General features: G+C 33.4%; 2 protein-coding genes across 2 annotated transcripts; one reads left to right on the top strand and one right to left on the bottom strand.

Annotated features, from left to right (window-relative positions):
- Positions 1–1,358: 1,358 nt before the first annotated feature.
- LOC146927348 (uncharacterized) lies at positions 1,359–2,639 on the bottom strand. Its single transcript, XM_085707058.1, has 2 exons — positions 1,911–2,639; positions 1,359–1,781 (listed from the first exon to the last, which is right to left on the bottom strand). Exons 1-2 carry the CDS (start codon positions 2,637–2,639, stop codon positions 1,359–1,361), a joined length of 1,152 nt encoding a protein of 383 aa, XP_085563184.1.
- A 10,759-nt stretch (positions 2,640–13,398) lies between these two features.
- LOC146927349 (uncharacterized) lies at positions 13,399–19,208 on the top strand. Its single transcript, XM_085700643.1, has 6 exons — positions 13,399–13,548; positions 15,269–15,883; positions 17,184–17,330; positions 17,682–17,807; positions 18,109–18,690; positions 18,795–19,208. The coding sequence occupies exons 1-6, from the start codon at positions 13,492–13,494 to the stop codon at positions 19,011–19,013; spliced, it is 1,746 nt and encodes a 581-aa protein (XP_085556769.1). The 5' UTR covers positions 13,399–13,491; the 3' UTR covers positions 19,014–19,208.
- Positions 19,209–20,142: the final 934 nt, after the last annotated feature.

A 20,142-nucleotide genomic window follows, 5' to 3' on the forward strand; every position in this document is an offset into this window, starting at 1 on the left:
TGTGGTGAAAAAATAGAAAAGTTTGAATGTGGTTTAGACGTTTAGGTACCCTTTCTTTTATGCTAGTAAGTACATTTTTTTTACATAAATGCTATTAAGTACATGTCGAAGTAGGTAAAATAAATTTTGTTCAAGAAAAAAAATAATATTTATGTTGTGAAAATAATAGTTTAAATGATAAAACATGCTGGAGTTATGTTGATGTCACGGAGGATGACAAATAGGAATGAGAATACCTCTAAAAAAATAGGGATCAGAATAGGTCAAACCGACCTACAGAAACTTACAGTATAGTCTACGGTTGGTCAGATCATACCAGACTTTTTTCTTAAATAGATACTGTTTTGGGTTTTTTAGAAGTTTATCTAACTTAAAAAGTCGAGCCCCAAGTCATAGAAAGAAAAAAAAAACACTCTTAGGCCGGCCTAGTTAAATAAATATGAATAATATTTTGTATTACTAATATTATATTTATAATTTAAATTATATTATAAACTTGTGAACCTTTTCAGTAATTTAAGTTTATTAGTATATATTAACTTTTTTCGCATGCATATGTGTTAACATATGCAAGGTCCGGGGTTCGAACCCCGGCCACCACAAAAAAAAAAAATTATAATTGAAATATGCATTGTCCCAACCAGCTGAGCTAAGCTCACGAGGACAATTGAAATATGATATAATATAAAGTCAAATTCTCTAACAAAAATATGTTAAATATAAAAAGGGAGTTCTTGTTCAAAAAAAATTATAAAAAGGGAGTTTAATCTCTGTTTAAACTTATAGCACATTACTTACTTAAATATATTCATATGAAATAGATTTTTAAACAGACTAACATGTTATATTAGATTTTCAGAAGGTCATACCCAGATCTAAAAAATAAGTTTATGATAGATTGCATGTCAGGCTTAGACCTTAAAAATTTTGACCGGTCAGGTTTACGCTTTGCAAAACATAACTTGATATAGCCTATTCCCACCCCTAAGTCCGGACAATTAGTTTTTTTTTTTTTTTTTACAATAACACATATAGTGAGCGTAGATGAAATAAATAATATTTTTTTATCGTCGCGAGCTTAGCTCAGTTGACATAGACAATGCATAATATATGCAAGGTTGGGGTTTGAATCCCGGCCACCAAAAAAAAAAATGAATATTTTTTTATCTCTTAAATAATAGACGTGAGGTGAGGTTAGCTTTAAAATAACATAAATATTGTTTTTTTTAAGGAAACATAAATTTTGTTTAATTAATATATATTATCAGTGTATTTTTATATTACGTAGCAATAGTTTTTTTTTTTTGAGGAAATATTATGTAGCAATAGTTTTTTTTTTTAAAAGGAAAAGAGCATGCTTATAGCATTTCATTAATAATAAGAGAGTTTATACAACGAGATACACGATAATAAATATTGGGACTAGCTGATAATGTGGCAACCCCAGCAAGGGTGTGAGCTACCTCATTTGCTTGTCTCCTGTTAAACTCGACCTTAGAGTTTGAGAAGTTTGTGTTAAAGAGACTCCGGCATGCTGAAATCACTTGGCCAAATTCTGTAACATCAATCCAACGATGGTTAAAGGCATCTGTTGTAATCTTTGAATCCAAGACGAAATCGACGTTGTCAAATTGCATGTCACTTAGCCATTGTAAGGCATGGAATAAGCCTAGAGCTTCTCCTACGGCAATAGAACACATAGGAGAGATAGATACAGTTTTAGCCAGCACAAATGGTCCTTCGTCATCACGGACACATATGCCAATACCTGTTCTGTTTAACTGATCCGAAAACGAAGTATCAACATTACATTTCAGACGGCCTCGTTGTGGCCGCTGCCACCTGACCGAAGCCATATCACTCGTTGTAGTAGAAGAATTTCGAGTTGTACCTGAACCACTTTATCTTACCGGTATTGATGTCGTCATATGATCATTACGAACTGAATTTGTTGAAGTGTTGTTACGACAAGCTACTGGAATAGTGGTAGCTGCATACCAATCCTCCATAATGTGACAAGCTCGATCGACTACATTAGCACAAGTTTCTGTGACATCTTGCCAAAGCTTGATATTTCTATGCTTCCAAAGGCTCCATAGGACAGCTGCAAATCGTTGACTAAATTCTTGTGAAAGTTGATGTAACAATTCGAAGATGGCATCAGCTACTGAATTCTTTTCAAGAAACACCTTATGAACAGTATTCCAAAGACCGGTTGTACGCCAAATCTGCACAGTAAAAGGACATTCGAAACAAATATGAGCAAGATCCTCATGTGGGCCATCACAACTCACACAACTTGTGGGACATTGCACTCCTTTATCTTGAAGTCGAACTCTGGTAGGTAAGCACCCACGACACATTCGCCAAAGTAAATTCTTTATTTTTGGCGGCACTTTTAATCTCCAAATACCGGACCAATATCCCGACCTCTGAAGGTGAGAAACATCCACCAATTCTTCCATACACAATCTGTAAGCACTCTTGACGGAATATAAGCCATTCTTTTCAGCTTTCCATATTAACCTGTCATCCACCACCTGATCAAGTAACGGTGTTCGAAGAATAGAGTCGGCTATATTAGAACTAAAAACTTTCTGAATTACCTCCTGGTTCCAGCCTTTCGACGAGGTATTCATTAGACTACTCACAGAAAGATTTCTCACAAAGTTTGCCCCGACAATATGTCTGTCTATACGATCCCCATTCAACAACCATGGTTCATCAAGAATAGATATATTGTGACCAGTACCAACACACCAACGCGTCCCACCGCGTACTATGAAGCGCGCCTTCAAAATACTTCTCTAAACATAGCTAGGATTGTGACCCGAATTTGCTGTCAAGTAACTACATGAAGGAAAATACCGAGCCTTGTAAATACGAGAGACAAGAGAATCAGGTTCTGTCTGAAATTTCCAGCCTTGTTTCCCTAACATAGCCAGATTAAAAGCAGTCAAATCTTTGAATCCCATACCGCCATGGTTTTTATGCATTGACAGCTTCTCCCAAGACATCCAATGGATACACCGATTATTGGGCCCCCCATAACCCTACCAAAATGAGTTCATCATCTTCTCAATAGTAGAAATAATAGAAGACGGTAATAGAAAGATACTCATAACATACGACAGTATAACCTGCAACACAGATTTGATCATGACCTCACGACCTGCTTTAGATAAACATTTACTGCTCCAAGAATTTATCTTATGCCAGACACGGTCCTTAATATATGAAAATACTGCCGTACGGTTCCTCCCGATCATCGAAGGAAGACCTAAGTACTTTCCTGAACCAAGTACAGCCTGAACTCCCAAAATATTAGTGATTGAATTTTTTAAAGCAACATGAACATTTCTACTATAATATATCTCAGATTTAGGCAAACTAATAGCTTGACCAGATGCTGCTTCATACATTGTGAGAATATTCTGCATCACTTGAGCCTGACGCTCTTCTGCTTTAAAGAAAAGAAAACAATCATCAGCAAATAGTAAATGAGACACTGCTGGCGCACCTCCACAAATGGTCGTACCCCTAATGTCTCCTCTAGACTCATCAGTTCTTATAAGAGAGGAAAGGCCATCCACACAAATAATAAAAAGATAAGGAGAAAGAAGACCCCCTTGTCTCAAACCACGACCTGGAATAACAGGCCCCACCACTTCATTATTAACAAGAACCGAATAATCAGCCGTCTCAACACACATAGTCATCCAATGAATCCACTTATTATTGAACCCCATCTTAAGCATGACCTCCTGTAAATAATCCCAATCCATCATGTCATAAGCCTTACTAATATCAAGTTTAAGTGCAACACAACCATTTGTTCCCCTCATCTTCGTCTTCATATAGTGAATAACCTCAATAGCTACCATGACATTGTCCAGGATTGACCTACCCGGAACAAAAGCACATTGGTTATCACAAATGCACTTAGGTAACACGACTTTCAGTCTATTAGCAAGCACTTTGGAGATAAGTTTATACAGTACGTTACACAAAGCTATAGGGCGCCAATCCTTCATAGTAGTCTGAATGTTACCCTTTGAAATGAGAGCTATATTTGTTGCATTCAAAGAAGCCGGGAACTGACCTGTTTCTAACCACTCACAACAATCCTTAAATTTGTCTTCACTACAATTGGACCAGAAATGTTGATAGAACCCTGGGATTATGTAGCAATAGTTGTAAGCAAGCAAAATTTTCGTTATTATATAATGGATTCATAAATAAAAAGATATTTCTTTTATAAATAATATAAATTTTTCTTCATTCAGTTTTTTAAATTAATTATATATCTGAATAGCCGTAAATAATGCAAAATCCGCTAAAAATTATAATAATATATAACCCTACAAGTGATAGGTGACTATCTCTCTCAAAAAAAAAAAAAAGTTATAGGTGACTATGCTAGTGATATCTATTGACATGTCAAAATCTAACTCTAACATTTATTTCTAACATTGACTTTTTTGTTTGGAGAAATTCACATCTCACCATTTTATGTGAGACTCCTTTCAAATATTGTGAGTCGTCTATAATTTGATTCAATAAAAATCTAAAATAGAGAGTAAAAAGTGAGTGTTGCTAGAAATTTTTTAAATATCTTTAAAATTGAAAATATTAACAATTGATTAATATAATATAAAAATAATATAATCAAAATGTTTGAATAGTTCATAATTTTTGGGGTCAAATATGTTTCTAGTCCCTATAAAATTGGGACCTTTTAAGTTTAGTCCTTACTTAATTTTATTAGTTCTTTTAGTCCCTAATTTTTTTTTTCTGCACTGAGTATTAGTCACTACTCAATTCAAATTTGTTTAATTTATTCTTAAACTCTTAAGTTTTTGAACAATTTTTTGCAGACATGTTTAGAACATTACTAAAAGTTCATCCGCAAAAAATTATCGCAAAATTTGATTTCTAAATCCATATTTTATTACTTTTTATCTGTAACTTTTGTCGTTTTAAAAAATTCATATTTAATTCATTTCATGTTAGAAAATTCTAAATTTTAGTAAATGAACCTTTCGTAGTGTTCTAAACTTGTCTCAAAAAAATCGTTCAAAAATTTAAGAGTTTAAGGATAATTAATCAAACTTTGTTTTAGCAGGGATTAAAATTATAAGTAATTTTTTTTATTGGGACTAAAAAAGCTATTAAAATTAAGTAAGGACTAAACTTAGAAACTCCCAATTTTATAGGGGCCAAAAACATATTTAACCCTAATTTTTTTAAGATTATTTTATTATGTTAAGTAGTGTTACAAGAAATCTAAAAAAGTATTAATAATTTTTATTGAATGAATAATTAATTACACCCTCCGGTCAAAAATATAAGCAAAAATTTATGTTTTAGATTCATTCAATAAATGATGTATGTGGTCTTTATTGTAGACAACATACATCATTTATTGAATGTATCTAAAATATGGACTTTTGCTTATATTTGTGACCAGAGGGTGTATCATTTTAATATTAATATTTGGTTCATTTAGTCAAAACAAAAATTATTTTTTCAACGATATCTTGAATTTTTTTATTACTTGTCTTATAGGCAGTATATTTTGCCTTAAATTATTTTTTCCTTTATTTGCAATTATTAAATGTTTGAAGAGATTAAAGATTTTTCAATTATTTTTTTAAATATTTTTTAATTATTATTTAACAGTTCAGTTCTATTAAAGATGAACTATTTCTGAGTCATAAAGTTAACAACTAATCTTTATAAGTTAACAGCTATTAAAGGTGCCATCAATTTGCAGTCAAAAGAAAAATCTACCATCAATTATTTTTCATCATTCTTTTTTTGATTTTTGACGGTATCATTCTCTATCTACATTACACTTATTATCATTCTCTGGATACGTTACACGTTAATAAATGACAGCGAAATATCTACCAAAAACAAAATACAGCAAAATCGTTTCATAAGTAAAAATAATTACAACTAAGATTCATTAGAAAAAGTACAACTAATATCGTACAAAATTGTAAAAAATTTGATATGTTGGAATGCAGATTATAACTTTTCAGTATACAAAATGTTGAATTTCTTTGCTATACTTTTTTTTTTTTATCTTTGCTATACTCTCTAATACACTTTCCATTATATTTTTTATTTAAAAAAACTAAAATTTTTCGATTAATAGCCAAATTTAAACTACAATTTAATAAAAATGGCTTGGGTAATTTAACAAAGAATAAACGGCCAATTTCTCCCCTAAATTATCACCCTCTTACCAATTTAATTCATAAGCTTAAAATCGACTAAAAGGACCCTATACTATATTCTCATCCATTAATTTGGCCTCTCAATTAACTGGTTTTAGGGACCAAATAGATTGATAGAAGTATAATTTTGGGACCTTTGAGTTTATTTTAAAAGTTTAGGGACTAATTTAGTGAGAGAGCGATAATTTAGAAACTAAATTGATTATTTATTTTTAAACAAATGTAATAAATTTTTGTCAAAAAAATTAATAAAAACATGTAATGAAGGTTGATTTAGATTTTTTTTACTATTTATCAACTAATTGCAATTTGTAAGAAATACATGATTGATGACAGAGCATCATATGATATTTTTGACTATGTTTTTAATATTTTTTATTTTATTTTTTACATTTGAAGACAAATAAGTTCAGAGATAGAGGAGTTGTCAATGGTTTGAAGAACATATTGTATTGTTTTCACTCGAGTCGTTGTAATTCGCTTTTATCAAAGATCATGCAACTCCATAGGTGTTTTGTAGTGAGAAATCATGTAAATTGACAAATCAAGACATCACATGAAGGATCAAGGATATGGAGATTGAAGTCAATGGTTCTTAGAAGGTTTTTGAAGACAATACAAAGTGAAGATTACTAATCAAGACATCACTAAACTTGTTAATTGATGAATTAATACACAAGTAGATTACTAATATGTTGAGGGATAGATAACTATCGTAAAACAATTTTCTTCAAACAAAACTAATTATTAAAGCTATTAATCACTCAACACATATTCAATTTAAACTTGTCACAAAGCATCAATTAACAATCAAATTTATGTGGAAATTAAAAGATATTGGAAGAGATTACACTAGATCTATAGTGGTTCCCCCAACCGTCCTCTCTATGGAGTACATCCACTCTTCAAAGAAAATTTACGGCTTTCCTGTATGATTGAATATTTTCACAAAGTGCTACAAGGTTTGATTACTGGTAATTAAGGAAGCTAGTAACTCTTTAACCTAAAAGAACACCAAGACCCTAAACTACTTGTAGCAAGATCACCTCCAACTTGATTCAAGTTTGAAATCCACAAACTCGGACCTCAATCCTTCAAATCTTCAATCCTATGAGATTCCTCGACAATCTTCGTCAAAATTTCTTCTTCCGCATAGATTCTTTCGATTTTCGTCGAAATTGATGAACTAGAAAAACCCCTAGTTTGTAGAGGAAAAAATGAGGCTTAATTGCTATTTTTGTCCCTCAAGTTTTTTTAGTATCACTTTGTTCCCATAAGTAATAAAAAGTCCATTTCATCTCTTTTACAGTTTTTGCTCCTTTCCGTTAGTTTTAATAAAAAAAAAACGTTGAGTGTGGTACACGTGTCATTTTGGCATTGGTTCTAGATTTTTTTTTTTTCTCATCTTCATCAAAACCTTCATCATATTCATCAATTAAACCCCCAAAATCACAATCATCATAATTTTTCCATCATTATCTTTAACAAACATAGGGCCTAACCCAAAAACATCAACCTTATCTTCTTCCACTTTTCTCACTCTAATTTTCTCTTGCACTAACCATACCACAAGCTTCTCTGTTCCAATTCTCTCTCCTCCATCAATTTTCAATCTTCTCTGTTTCTATTTCAATTTCGTTAAGATTTTAATTTTCTGAAATTTTTTGAAGCAAACTGAATAGTCCCAGCAAGAATCACCCTTTTGAAGCAAGCGAAAGCAATTGACATTTCAATTGATTCAGTTTTCTGCATAACCTTTTTTTTTTCGATTTGAGATTTTCCCCTTCTTCATGCTTCCATTTGATTTCCCCCTTTTTTCGATTGTTTTGTGTAAACTTCGATTTTTTCGATGGTGAAACAGATGAAGAAGGAGAGATATAATGTGAGAGAGAGTAGCTTCGATTGTTTTGTGTATGCCATGAAAGCTTAGATATGAGTTGTTGTTTCCAGATCCAATGTCAAAACGACATGTGTACTACACTTAACTTTTTTTATTAAAATTAACGGAAGAGACTAAAAACTGTAACAGAGATGAAATTAAAGGGCTTAAACGGATTTTTTTATTACTTATGAGACCAAAGAGATACTAAAAAAAAACTTAAGGGACAAAAATAGAAATTAAGCCAAAAAAATAAAGCTACTTGTGTCCTTTGGAACTTTGAGCACCTCAAATTCCTTGAAAGATTGAAACCATTACACATCCTATAATTATCCTTCTATATCAGGATCCGAATTCTCAGAAAGAACTATGAATTCGAAGAAAGTGTTTTCTTATGTTTTTGAGAGGAGACTAGAGAGAAAAGTAATGAATGAATTGAGTGAAATGGGTCAAACGAGGGAAACATGTGTTTATAGGTCTGGAGGCTTAGTGCAAAAGAAACATGTATTTATAAGTTTATTCAGCATGAAAATTATGAAGATTGAATCTATTCGATGATCAAGTTTCATAGGTTTGAATCGATTCAAAATGACTTAAAAACTCCGTGGTTTGTCTTTGGCGATTCAGACTGTTGGTTGAATCATTATAATCGATTCAAGAGTTAAAAAGTGATTTTGAAAACTTTGAAAAATGTACATAAAGGCCCATAACAGATCCAAAGGTTTACCCTAAAAAGCTTTTCAACAAACAAGATCACTAAGCATATCATACTCAAACCAACACCAAAAAACACGATTTCCATCAAATATGATTTTTGGAATTAATAAAACTTGATATGAATGCTCAAATGTCTTATGCAAAGTGAGAACGAGTACTAAGCTTAGAGGGACAAAATACATATATTCTAAAACTATCCTAGCTCAAGAGACATCATCCAAAACCTACAATAAATTGTTAGACGTTACAAACTCCCCCCTTTTTGATGATGTCAAACAAGAAGAGTTTTAGAAGCCATCCTCTCTTGAATTTGTGTTTCCCCTTTTGCGCATAAAGCTCTTGAGCCATTCTCCCCTTTGACATCAGCAAAAAGAGATAAAGAAGACAAAGAAAATAACATAGAAGCCATATAACATAGCAAGCCTAGTACAAAGTATACAATCACAAGAGAAGAGCTAAACAGGGCATAAAATGTGTGCCACCAAGGAACGGGTAACAACAAGCATAAATAATACAATCATATCTAAACAACAAACAAGTATACAATCTTAATTGGATACAAGTCACAACATACAACAAAAGGTGCTTTGGATAAGATTATGCATGCGAAAGAGATAGTCATGAAGTCATTTGTTTCCTTAAGCACTAACTAGTTACATCCTAGGTTCAACAGATTATACTCAATATTAGTAATGTCATCTCCTAAATACTTACTGCTAGGGTCAACTCACTTTCGGTATCTTTCTCTAGTTACTAACTAATTACTTCCTAGATAGACATATATAAATATCAAGATATAAATATCAATATTAGATCCTGTCACTAATTAAAGTGCCTAAATTAAGGTTGCGCGCTCCAGAGGAGACAAATATTACGCACTATAGTAAAACTAAATAGCGAACAGAAAATAACTCAATAAACGACATTAAATTAAATAATTATCCAACAAATAAAATAGAGGTTCATCTTAGAATCCTAGCCTAAAAAGATTTAGTTACCCATGGTAACTAAAAACTAATTACAAAATAAAACTTACCCTAGAAAGACTTGGAGAGAGGAGAGAGAAAGTCCTCCTAAAAGTTTCTAGTGACCGACTTCCTCTTGAACTATTCCAATTTTGAATGAGAAATTATGAATGATGAAGACGGTACTTATAGGGAAACTTTCCACCCGAACTTAGGATAAAATTGCGGGTTTTCTTCACAAAAAAGTCACAAACAGTGACTTAACCCGCAAGTAACATGCGCATATATCCATGCGCCAGGCGCATATGAGTAGGGCTTTAGGCGCTTGGGCGCCTCATTCTGTGCGACTGGGCGCTTGTGAGTGCGTTATATGCTGAAATGTCTGTTTCTTCGCCTTTTTTTAGGTGTTTGCTTATATTTAAGATGTCTTGGAACTTGGGAACATAATTCCTCCCTTTGTAAAGTCTTCTAAGGCCTCTTGAATCTTCATTCTTCATCTTCGCAAGGACCATATAAATCTTCGGTTATCTTGCTTTGTCGATTTGCATGATTTATTCGTGAATTACATAAAAAAATCCTAAAATTTATATGTTCCAGGAAGGACAAAATTACATACTCAAATATAGACAACATTACAACTATCCCAAAATCATAGACAATTTCTCTAATGCTCCTATGTTTTGCTAGTAAAACCTACTGAAAATGACTGAAAAACATGCTTAGAATAATGTAAGATGACTTGTCTTCAACAATCGTACAGTAAACTAAACTAGAGTTTTTTTAGACTTCAAACTCTGATACACACACACACATACAAGGATATTTTAATAATTTACTTAATTTATTATTGGGTATGGGTACCCACGTGCACGAGTATCATCATATCCGTGTCTGTATCCATAAAATAATGGGTAGTCAAATACCCGTTTATTATATCGGTGGATACCCGTTTAGCTACCCGCCCCATGCCAGTGACGGATTTTACCCGCAGGTAACCATGTACATGGGTATTTTTGCCACTCCTAGTCCAAAAGGCGGTCCTTGATGGATAGATGCAGAAGACATGACACATCATCTAGTGTCACTGTTATCTCCCCAATAGAAAGTTGGAAGCTAGACGTCTCCTCGTACCATCTCTCAATAAATGCAGACAACATATTGATGTCAATATTGTTATAACTGACATGCTTGAGCCAGTAAAGACCACTGGCTTGTAAGGAATCTCTAAACCATGGTTGAAGCATCCTCACTTTTCTAAACCATGACTGACGCATCCCCACCTTATATGGATCATGTATAGCGTTCAACTTCTTCCTGTTATTCACACGCTTTAAATTGTTACACCACTTCAACAAAAAAATGTTTACATAAATAAATAAAAATGCAGTACAAAAAAATATAAGTTGGGGAATCTCACTGCTCCATTAAACATGCACTTGGCCACCTAATGATGATATATGGTGAGCATATACATGTCATATTTCCCACCAGGATAGGACTTGAACGGCTCTGGCTCCTCCTCCTCATCATGTTGTGGCTTTTATATATTCATCATCGACATTCGTTACCTCCTCTGAATAGTCTGAATGATCCTCCTCATCCTCCACATGGTGCTGTTGGGGATGAGACTTAGGCTCATTCACTTGAGATGTTTCGGATCCATTATCACTGCGGCCCCTGCCCAGTATATTTTCCGCTACACTATTCTGCACCTGCTCCCGCCCAACAGATACAATCGTGGCAATTCTTTCATTTCTAATGTGGTTTACGCGATCCATATTTAAAACATACAAAATTCCATATACATACAATTAACAAAAATCCAAAAAATAACCAAAAACAACACATATTGAAGCAGATCAAATTATATAATCAAAACTAGGAATAACCTGGTTCAAAATATACAATCTGAAATGGTTCAGTTTCATGGAAAAAAAATATGAATCAAATAACACTAAATTGAATGAATAGTCCTTACCTTACCTTGCCTTGTGGTTGATGTTTGGGAATGATTGAAATACGATGTTTTGGAGCAAAATAAATTCAAGAACCACACAATGTGAGAGTTTCAGATCTTGGATAGTGAAAGAGAAGTTTTAAGGCATAAAGAGAAACTGTTGAAATGAGGGAATTTTTCTGATTTTCGATTATATACAGAAAGATTTCAGATTAAATAATCTAAAAACCTTTAAAAAGATGTTCTGATTATCTAATTTGAAAAAAGATATTTTCAAAATTTAATAAGGCGAATGAGCAGAGAGTAGGGTGGGAAAAAAATTGCCTATACTATACCCAAACATGGCGATAGTATGTTTCGGCTTTTGATGAGAAGCAGCCCAATAAAAGGTTCTACATTTTAGAGAATTGCTTTTCCGACAATGAAAGTTTCCTATTGACACAAGTAAAATACTAAAATGCCCCCAGTGGTTATTAACAACCACTCTGCAAATCGCTGGTAGTTAACTACCGCTGGCACTCAGCGGTAGTTAACTACCGCTGGAAAATTGCTTTTCTGCACATGCCCACTTGTTTCAGCCACCAACTTCCATTTTTTAATTAATTAATAATAATTTATTACCATCAACCAACACATCTTCAGTATTGCAGCAGATGTTTTGAATTTGCTTCAACCATTCATGCAGCCCATGGTTTCGGTCTTTCTTATCTTCAACATCAATTAGCAGGATGCTTTAATCTTCCAAGAAACAAAATCATTTCATCCAATTCTACACCTCTTGTAGTACAAACAGCTCGCAAAAACCTCAACAATCTCACTTTATTACTCCTTTGCAACAAAGCCTTATAAAGTGTTCCATAATTTGATTTTCCAATCACTTCACCTGGTGCATCCAATATATCACATATTGTCAAATCCTCTCCACCTACAAAGATGATCAAATCCTCCTTCACCTCTTCATGCTTTTCTTCCAACAAATAGAGATTGAATTAGGTTGTATGATTATTTTGGGTTGTGGACTTGTGATTCTGTTTATGTCCACAATTGTTTGTTCATAAACAGAATTTGTTGTGGTTGGAAAAGGGGTGTCGGATTTTGTTGTGGTTGGAAAACAAAGGAGTGTTATTGAGAGGAAGAAGAGAGTGGAAGTGAAGATAGACATGTTTGGATGGAATGAAAAGGATGGTAAAATGATTAAGGGAAATGAAGAAGGGAAGGGAAAGGAATAGGTTGTGTAGTGATGTGAATATGTGAAGGTGATGAAACAAAGTGACTGAGTTGGAAAATGGAAGAGATGTGTGAGACAGTAAACAAAAGCAATTTTCCAGCGGTAATTAACTACCGCTGAGTACAGCGGCAGTTAACTACCGGCGCTTTAACCGACGGTAGTTAACTACCGTTGGGGGTAATTTGGTCATTTACTTGTGACAATAGGAACTTTTCTATGTCAAAAAAGCAATTTTCTACATTTTATTTTGGATAAGATTTATTTTTTGTTTATTTTTATTTTTATTTTTTTTTCATATTTTGGCGGCATTTATAATTTTAATTTTAACATAAGGTCCACCTAATAATCCATTTTGAATCTTCTCGGAGAAGATTTGAAAAACAAAACAACCACTAGTGTTTAAGCTCACTCACTGTTTCCGTTTTCATTTCCCTACTTTCATTATTTCAAATCGAAACTTTCTTCTTTCATTTTTCTTCGCTGGAAAACCTAATTCACCAATGAGAAAATCCATCAGAATTTCTTCCATCGGTCTCGCCCAAGCTACAGAACCGCCGGTACTTCTCTCTTCCTCTCTCAATTACTTGTTTTGTTTCGTGTTTTCTGTCTAATTCACGCTACGCTATTCACTTGAGCGGTTTTTTACCGCTCAATTTTGAATAGACGTAGCAGAATTGGTAAAAGCGGCGTTTTTATTTACCTAGGTGCTTTTGAAATTTTAAATTTAAACGATTTTGGTTGGTCTGGTGCTGTTAGCTTGGGACTTTGGAATATGCTCTTTTTAAGGTCTCAGGTTCAATTTACTCCGGTGCCAATTTCAGTGGGTTAGTTTGACTTTTTCAATTTTTTTTTTTTTTGTAGTTGAATGTGTCTCATAAGGTGAACGCAATATTTTTTATTTTATTAGTGAAGTGTTGAGAAGTGGATAATTGCATGCATGAATCTGCGTCTCAACATATCAAATGTCTCTGCTGCTGCTATCATCATCTGAGATGTACTTACGAGATGAAAGTGAAATTACTTTGGATGGTTGGTTATGAATTTTTGTATTGAGATAAAATCGTTAGATTGCTGACTTCAATTGCAATTTTAGATTGTAACTTTTTATTTTTCATGATAAAAATTGTCGAGTTAAGCACAGGTAGAGTGCACTATGAGGTTGATGAGAGTTGGTTTCAAAATTTAACATTTTAGTTTAGTTGAATGTGTCCGACAATGCGGAAGCAATTTTTTTAATTAGCGAAAATCAGACAAAGCCAGTGTTGAAAAGTTGAGAATTGGATGTATGAATCTGCGTCTTTGCTGCTATCATCTGGGGTGTACTTATGAGACGAAAGTGAAATTGGTTTTAGATTGTTGGTTATGAACCTTTATATTCCTTTATATTGAGATAAATTTGTATTATTGAGCCTTCAATTGCAATTGTAGATTGCATTTTATTATTTTATTTTTTTATGATAAATATAATTGTAGATTGTAATCACCGGTAGAGTTGTGTTATGAGGTTGATGAGAGTTGATTTTGAAATTTAACATTTTAGTTTATTGAATGTCTCTTGCAATGTAAAAGCAATTTTTTTTGAAAGAGTCTGATGGCGAACCTCAGATAAACTAAATGTTGAGAGCTGGGGAATTGCAGGCACGAACCCGTGTCCAAGTATATCAAATGTCGAAACTCAGACATGCTAAGGATCTGTTTGGATTGACTTATTTGAGTTTATCTACTGACATAAGCACTAGATAGACTGTTTGAGAGAACTTATGGAAATGGCTTATGACATGTTCATAAGCTATTTGCAGCTTAATTACATTAGCTCTTCATGATAGCCTGTGAAAACAGCTTATAGGCTATAGCTTGTGAAAACTGCTTATAGGCTATAGCTTATAAGGTAGTTTGACTTTATTTTATCATTTGTTATGGAAATAGCTTATAGTAAGCCCTTACATATGATAAGCGCTTACGATATTTATATGCGGCAAATTTAGTTGTTTATTCAAACAGGGCCTAAATGTTGAGAGTGGGAGAATTGTGCGTACTAACCTGCACCCCAGTATACTAAATGCCACTACTGTTACTATATGAACCGTACTTACAGGAAGAACACAAAATTGTTTTAAATTGTTGGTTGTTAACTTTTATATTGAGATAAAATTGTTATACTGTGATTTCAATTGCAATTGTAGACTGTAACTTAGAACTATGGCAAAAGAAAATTGGAAAAAACAAGAAAAACTGAATTAAGCGTTCAAGTTTGAATTTTTGTTTTTTCTTTTTCAGGCGGTGAAGAATTTTAGTCATAGATTTTCACTTACGTCATTTGCGAAGCGCGTTCAAAGTTTAACGGATGAGCAAAGATCTGCTATTTCGCGAACGGGATTCGGTAGCTTGCTATTGATTCCAAATCATTCTCTTAACAAGGTTTTCCTTACTGAGGTAATGGAGGCTTGGAATTCTGAACGACACGTTTTTGAGATCGGTTCTGGGGAAATTGGATTTAGTTTATTAGATGCTGCTTTAATTTTGGGGATTCCAGTTGTGGGGCACCGTGTGGAGCTGGCGGAGGAGCAATTGTTTTCTGAATTGGAAGAGGAGTATGGTGCTTCACATGCGAAGAGAAAGGTAGCTATGACTACTCTTGAAGCAAGGCTTGATTCTATTGGGGAAGATGTGAGTGATGATTTTGTGAGGAGCTTTTTGCTTTTCACAATTGGGACTTTTCTTTCTTCCAATGATGGGAAAGTGGATTCAAGATACTTGTCTTTTCTTGGGAATTTGGATGATGTTTCTGGTTTTGCTTGGGGTGCTGCTGTTATTGAAGATTTGTGTCAGTGGCTTGATAAGAGGAAAGATAACAATGTGCAGTATGTTGGTGGTTGTCTCATTTTTCTTCAAGTAAGTTTAATATGTCTTTCATATTATCATTATCTTTTGTTGAATTGTATATTGCCATTATCATATATATGTTAAATATGTTTTAATTTATAGACAGGGTCACGCTTTTGTGCCAAAAAGCTTTCCAATCACGGGATTTCCCTTATTTAGGTTGTTTGGTGGGATGTTCTCCTTGAGTTTTTAAGGGAGGATTTTAGCCGTAATACGAGTTATTTTCCAAGCTCCTGTCAAATGAGTTTGGTGTATGCCCCCTCATTTATTTATGTTTTGTTCTATTAATGCATTTGAGCATGCTCGCTGAAGATAGTTATCGATTAGGGTGCCAACCTAGTTGGGATGCTAGTATATAGCTGGATGTGTTTTCTTGTCTCTAGTCTAACAAAAAAAGTTATATATGTTAAAACTGAACGAAATCATACTGCATCCAAACATAGTAGATTTACACTAATAGTATACTAATGTTTTACACTGTCATGAAATAAATCTCACCACATAGGTGTTTGTTGGGATATTTTAGTAAATAATATAACAAAGAGTGACCACAGTGAGAAGTGATTGAATGTTTGTGTCAGTTTTTTACAGTTAGCGTGTAACTCTACACACACACACAAATGTGCGCTCGCACACACACTCTTTAGAATTGCATAAAAACAAGAATCATTTTGGTGTTTTCTTACTTTTGTATGGGTAATTGAGATAATGAATTATTATAGTGTAGTAGTTGGGTTCGATTGACCAAAATCAGATTCTGTATGAATTTATTAACAACATAATAATGGAAAATCTTTTTATGGATGTTAGTCAACCCGACTATGTATAGTATGCCTTGTCTGTTTATGTAAACTTTAACATAATGACAATGTTAGCCATTCAAGTTTTAAATTTTTTAACTCTGTATATGGTTATTTTTTGTTTCAAAGAAGTCAAATTTTATTTTCTACTTGTCTAGGAAGGTAACATAGTTCTCCAATTATTGATTTGGTATCAATTTAGTTCACAAAATGTCTTAACTGGATTAAGGTTGAAAATTGACGTGACTGATCAATTGATGTAAATAAGTTCTCAACAACTAAATCCATGTCAATTCAATCTTTCAGTCTTTGAAGTTACTCTTTCTTTTTAATATTTAGTGGTCTTGCAAATAAAATGTGTGTATGGCAGCAATTTATTCGTTGCTCAGAAGACGAAGTCTGAATAGATTTTTTATTAGTAAAAAGTACAGGAGTAATGTTTGTAAAGTGTGTAATTAGTAAGTGACTGTGTTGATCAAGTGTTTTTCTTACCCATTTTATTGGAACAGACATGGTCATATGAGCATTTTGACATAGCACGGCCAAATTTGCAAGATCAAGATATGACCTTTCCTCGTGTGTGTCGATGGGATCATAGTAAATCTCACCCGAGGCAACGGGGTACTTCAAGGTTTAAGGATCTACATGACGATCAGGTAACTTGGGAACTTTCTTATAAATCCTTTAATTCTCAGATTAATTAAGCATTGGCTCCCTGATAACATGGAAAATTGAGAAAAGATGTCTCTCATCATGGTCTGTTGCCATTTTAATGCTATATTTTGTTCTTAATAGATATGATCTAATGATTTAAAGTAGCAAAATCCGTTCACTTTTCATTTTCAAGTCTTTAGTATTTAGTTTGAATCTGCAGCCAATATTTTTGGTCTTTGAAATAATGGTTCCCTAACTTGCTTTGATATTATATATGTCGTACTACGATGATAGAAAAGTGGACTGTAATTCTTTTGTATTTTATAATGTCTTATGAATGTATATATTTGCAGATAATTTGGAAGCTCCAACCTACTTCTGGAGAGTTACAAATAGACATAATAAAAAAAGCAATGGGGTTACTAGGTGGCAACGAGGATAAAAGGGATGATAGTTATTCAGCAAGCACATCAAGTAATGTAAGTTACAAATTCTTGCATTATATTTATATTTTTTGTTTTATGCGTATCTGGTGACTGGTATATAAAACTTAAGGAGAGGGTAACTTCATTCTAAGATCAGTGCATTTTATGTTGGTAAATAAATTCCAGTCATTTGTTCAATAAATGACTTATAGAGATGAATATCTTTTTTTTGTAGTTTAAATATATCAATTTTCTACCATTTTGGTTCTTCTATTTCAATGCTATTCTTCTATAGGAGTTTTATTATTGGTTCTCATTTCAATTTCACTATTGATTGAGAGGTTGACATGAGCAGGTTTCAGATGTGGATGTAGAGATACAGCGAAGTATCTCTAGTAAGATACATGGAGAAGACGAGGGAAGTTTTGAGAATGAGGTAGTAGAGGACACTCCCACAAGGTTGAGCACTTGTGATGAAGAATATATAGAGCAGAAGATCAATATTGAAAATCTGATAGTAGAGGATACCCCCTCCAATTCGAGCATTGATGGTGAAGTAGGCAGAGAAGAAGAGTTACAAGTTGAAAAACTTGTGATTGAGGACTCCTTCACAAATTTGAGCATAGACAAGGAACGAGGTAGAGAAGAAGAGATGAATGCGGGCAATCTCATAACGGATGACTCCTTCACAAATTTGAGCATAGATGAGGAAGGAGGTAGAGAAGAAGAGATGAATGCGGGAAATCTCATAACGGAGGACTCCTTCACAAATTTGAGCATATCCGAGGAAGGAGGTAGAGAAGAAGGGTATAACGCTGAAAATCACATAATGAAGCCCGAAAATCTGATTATTGGGGACAAAGTAGGAAGAGAGCCAGAGTTGGTTGCTGAAACGCTCATCGTGGATGACACTCCCCCTACATTCAGCTCTGACTATGTGAGATTTTATTCAGCTCTATATCTTTGGGTCTTGTTACACACATCACACACAAAATATGTGCACAATGGATCATCAATAAAAGTAACTTCTTTGATTAACAGGATGATTTAAGGAAGGAAAATACTGAATTGAAGCTGAAAATAAGCCAACAAATGGAAGAAATTGAAGTTCTCCGTAGAGAGAATTTATCGAACACCCAATTAAAAAAGGAGAATGATGAGTTGAAGAAAGAGCTGGACATCTTAAAAAGAAATTTAAATTGCTTTGCGGACCGAATAGAAAGAGATATTATGGATTACCAAACTGATGCAATTGAATAAACATGCTATCCTTGATTTTGGGCAGCTGACTGTATATAATATTATCTGTTTGTTAGGGGTTGTGTTAGGACTAGGAGGTTTCTTTTTAAGTGAAACCATGAAATTCTTGCCAGGTAATTAGAACTGTTCATCTATATCTTTGTTGTACATTATGTAACAGATAGCTTATTAATTGATCGTTAAGTTGTTGGATTATATACTAATGATGATTTATCTGAAAGCCCTCTGCCTGAAGTTTTGTGAAATGGGCAAAGGAAGCAAATTAGTGATAAACAAGTATCTGTACTTTTTGCTTGATTCAATTTCAATCTGACTAAGCCTGTGTAATAGCCATTTTCTCTGTTTCAAAATGTTTGTTTGAGAATTCTATACCACTCAATTTGGGACTTAGATGCTCTATAAAACCCAAGTCCATTTGACCACACTCTTTTTGGGTGATTTGTGTTGGGTGATTATCTTTTTAAGCCATTGTTTTATTGGTAATAGGAAATGATTATGGATACATGCACTATGTTACAAAGGTCACATGGAATTTAATCATATATATAGCTAAGGTTTGTAGTTGTTATGCTCCTTTGTGTTCTAGTTGTATATGGAGTTGATAATCTAATTGATTTAACATTAATTTTGATATTGTTCTGTTTTTTTTGAAGATCCATGTACACCTTTAAGAAATGTCATAAATGTAGTACAAGAATCTGAATCCTTTGTTCATTTAAACTTAATCTAAATTCTCTTTATTTTTTTTTTCTTTCGTTTCTCAAATTTTGATGTTTAGTTTGTTAGAGTGATTCAGTATGCAAGTGTAAATCTTGGAACCTCATGTCTGTAATTTTTGAACACTCATTATTGATTTTTCATATTCTTATCAGTGTGCTTTTCAAAGACTTATCTAGTGCCATTATTGTTGAACCTAACCTATTTGCTAAAGTCTCATTTGAAGCTATAGTTACTGTCATTCTTATATTATGGGATTGCAACCTTTTGGGGGGCTTAGTAGCCTTCTGAAAGTAGTCTTCAGTTTCCATAGTGACAAAGTTGATTTCACTTTTTATAAGTAATCTCATGATTATGATATTAAGTTTCCAAGACAAAAGGGAAGTGTCTTCGTTTCCACAGCAGGAAGGTA

Source organism: Medicago sativa, chromosome 4 (genome assembly GCF_051527215.1).
Source record: "Medicago sativa cultivar Bolivia chromosome 4, Bolivia_mono, whole genome shotgun sequence".
Classification (NCBI taxonomy): Eukaryota; Viridiplantae; Streptophyta; class Magnoliopsida; order Fabales; family Fabaceae; genus Medicago; species Medicago sativa.